General features: G+C 64.5%; 1 protein-coding gene across 1 annotated transcript in view; it reads left to right on the top strand.

The window, feature by feature from the left end:
• The first annotated feature begins 296 nt into the window (after nt 1-296).
• The window catches only part of BEND4 (BEN domain containing 4), a 30826-nt gene continuing 30509 nt past the window's right edge, over nt 297-613 (top strand). The window contains exon 1 of the mRNA XM_077758870.1: nt 297-474. Coding sequence (XP_077614996.1) covers nt 297-474 — 178 coding nt within the window. The remainder of the gene's footprint in view (nt 475-613) is intronic.

Raw genomic sequence — 613 nt, forward strand, 5'->3', positions numbered from 1 at the left:
CCCATTATCATTAGCAGATATTACCCTAAACACTTGCTCTTTACCTCCTTTCTCCCTCCAGGCATTGGCGAGGCGGCCTGTCAATCAGCGCTCGGGCGGCAGCCCCCCGCGCGGGGGCTCAGCTATGCCAGCCTCGGCGACAGGCGGCAGTGGCGGCGGGGGCCCAGGCACAGGCACACACCCTCCCACACGCGCGCACTCGGGCAGAGCCGGCGGGCGGGAGGCGGAGGCACCCTCGGAGCCCGGCGCCCGGCGGGGAGGGGGCGTGCGACCGGGAACCAGCCCCGAGGCGCAGGATGGAGGAGGAGATGCAGCCGGCGGAGGAGGGGCCCAGCGTCCCCAAAATCTACAAGCAGCGCAGCCCCTACAGCGTCCTCAAGACGTTCCCCAGCAAGAGACCGGCGCTGNGCCGCCGCTCGGGGAGACGCTGGAGCTGCTCCGGCGGCGCTCGGGGACGCCTTCCCTTTATCCTCGGCTGCTTCCACTTTTTCCTCCCACTTCTTCCTTTATCTCTCTTTGATCTCCGCTTGCTTTTGCTTCTCTCTCTCTTTCCTGGCCTTTTAATTCTCTTTTTCACCACCTCTTTGGTGCACTCCTACTCTGTCTCAGTCTA

Source organism: Crocuta crocuta, unplaced genomic scaffold, assembly GCF_008692635.1.
Source record: "Crocuta crocuta isolate KB4526 unplaced genomic scaffold, BGI_CrCroc_1.0 scaffold223, whole genome shotgun sequence".
NCBI classification, from domain to species: Eukaryota; Metazoa; Chordata; class Mammalia; order Carnivora; family Hyaenidae; genus Crocuta; species Crocuta crocuta.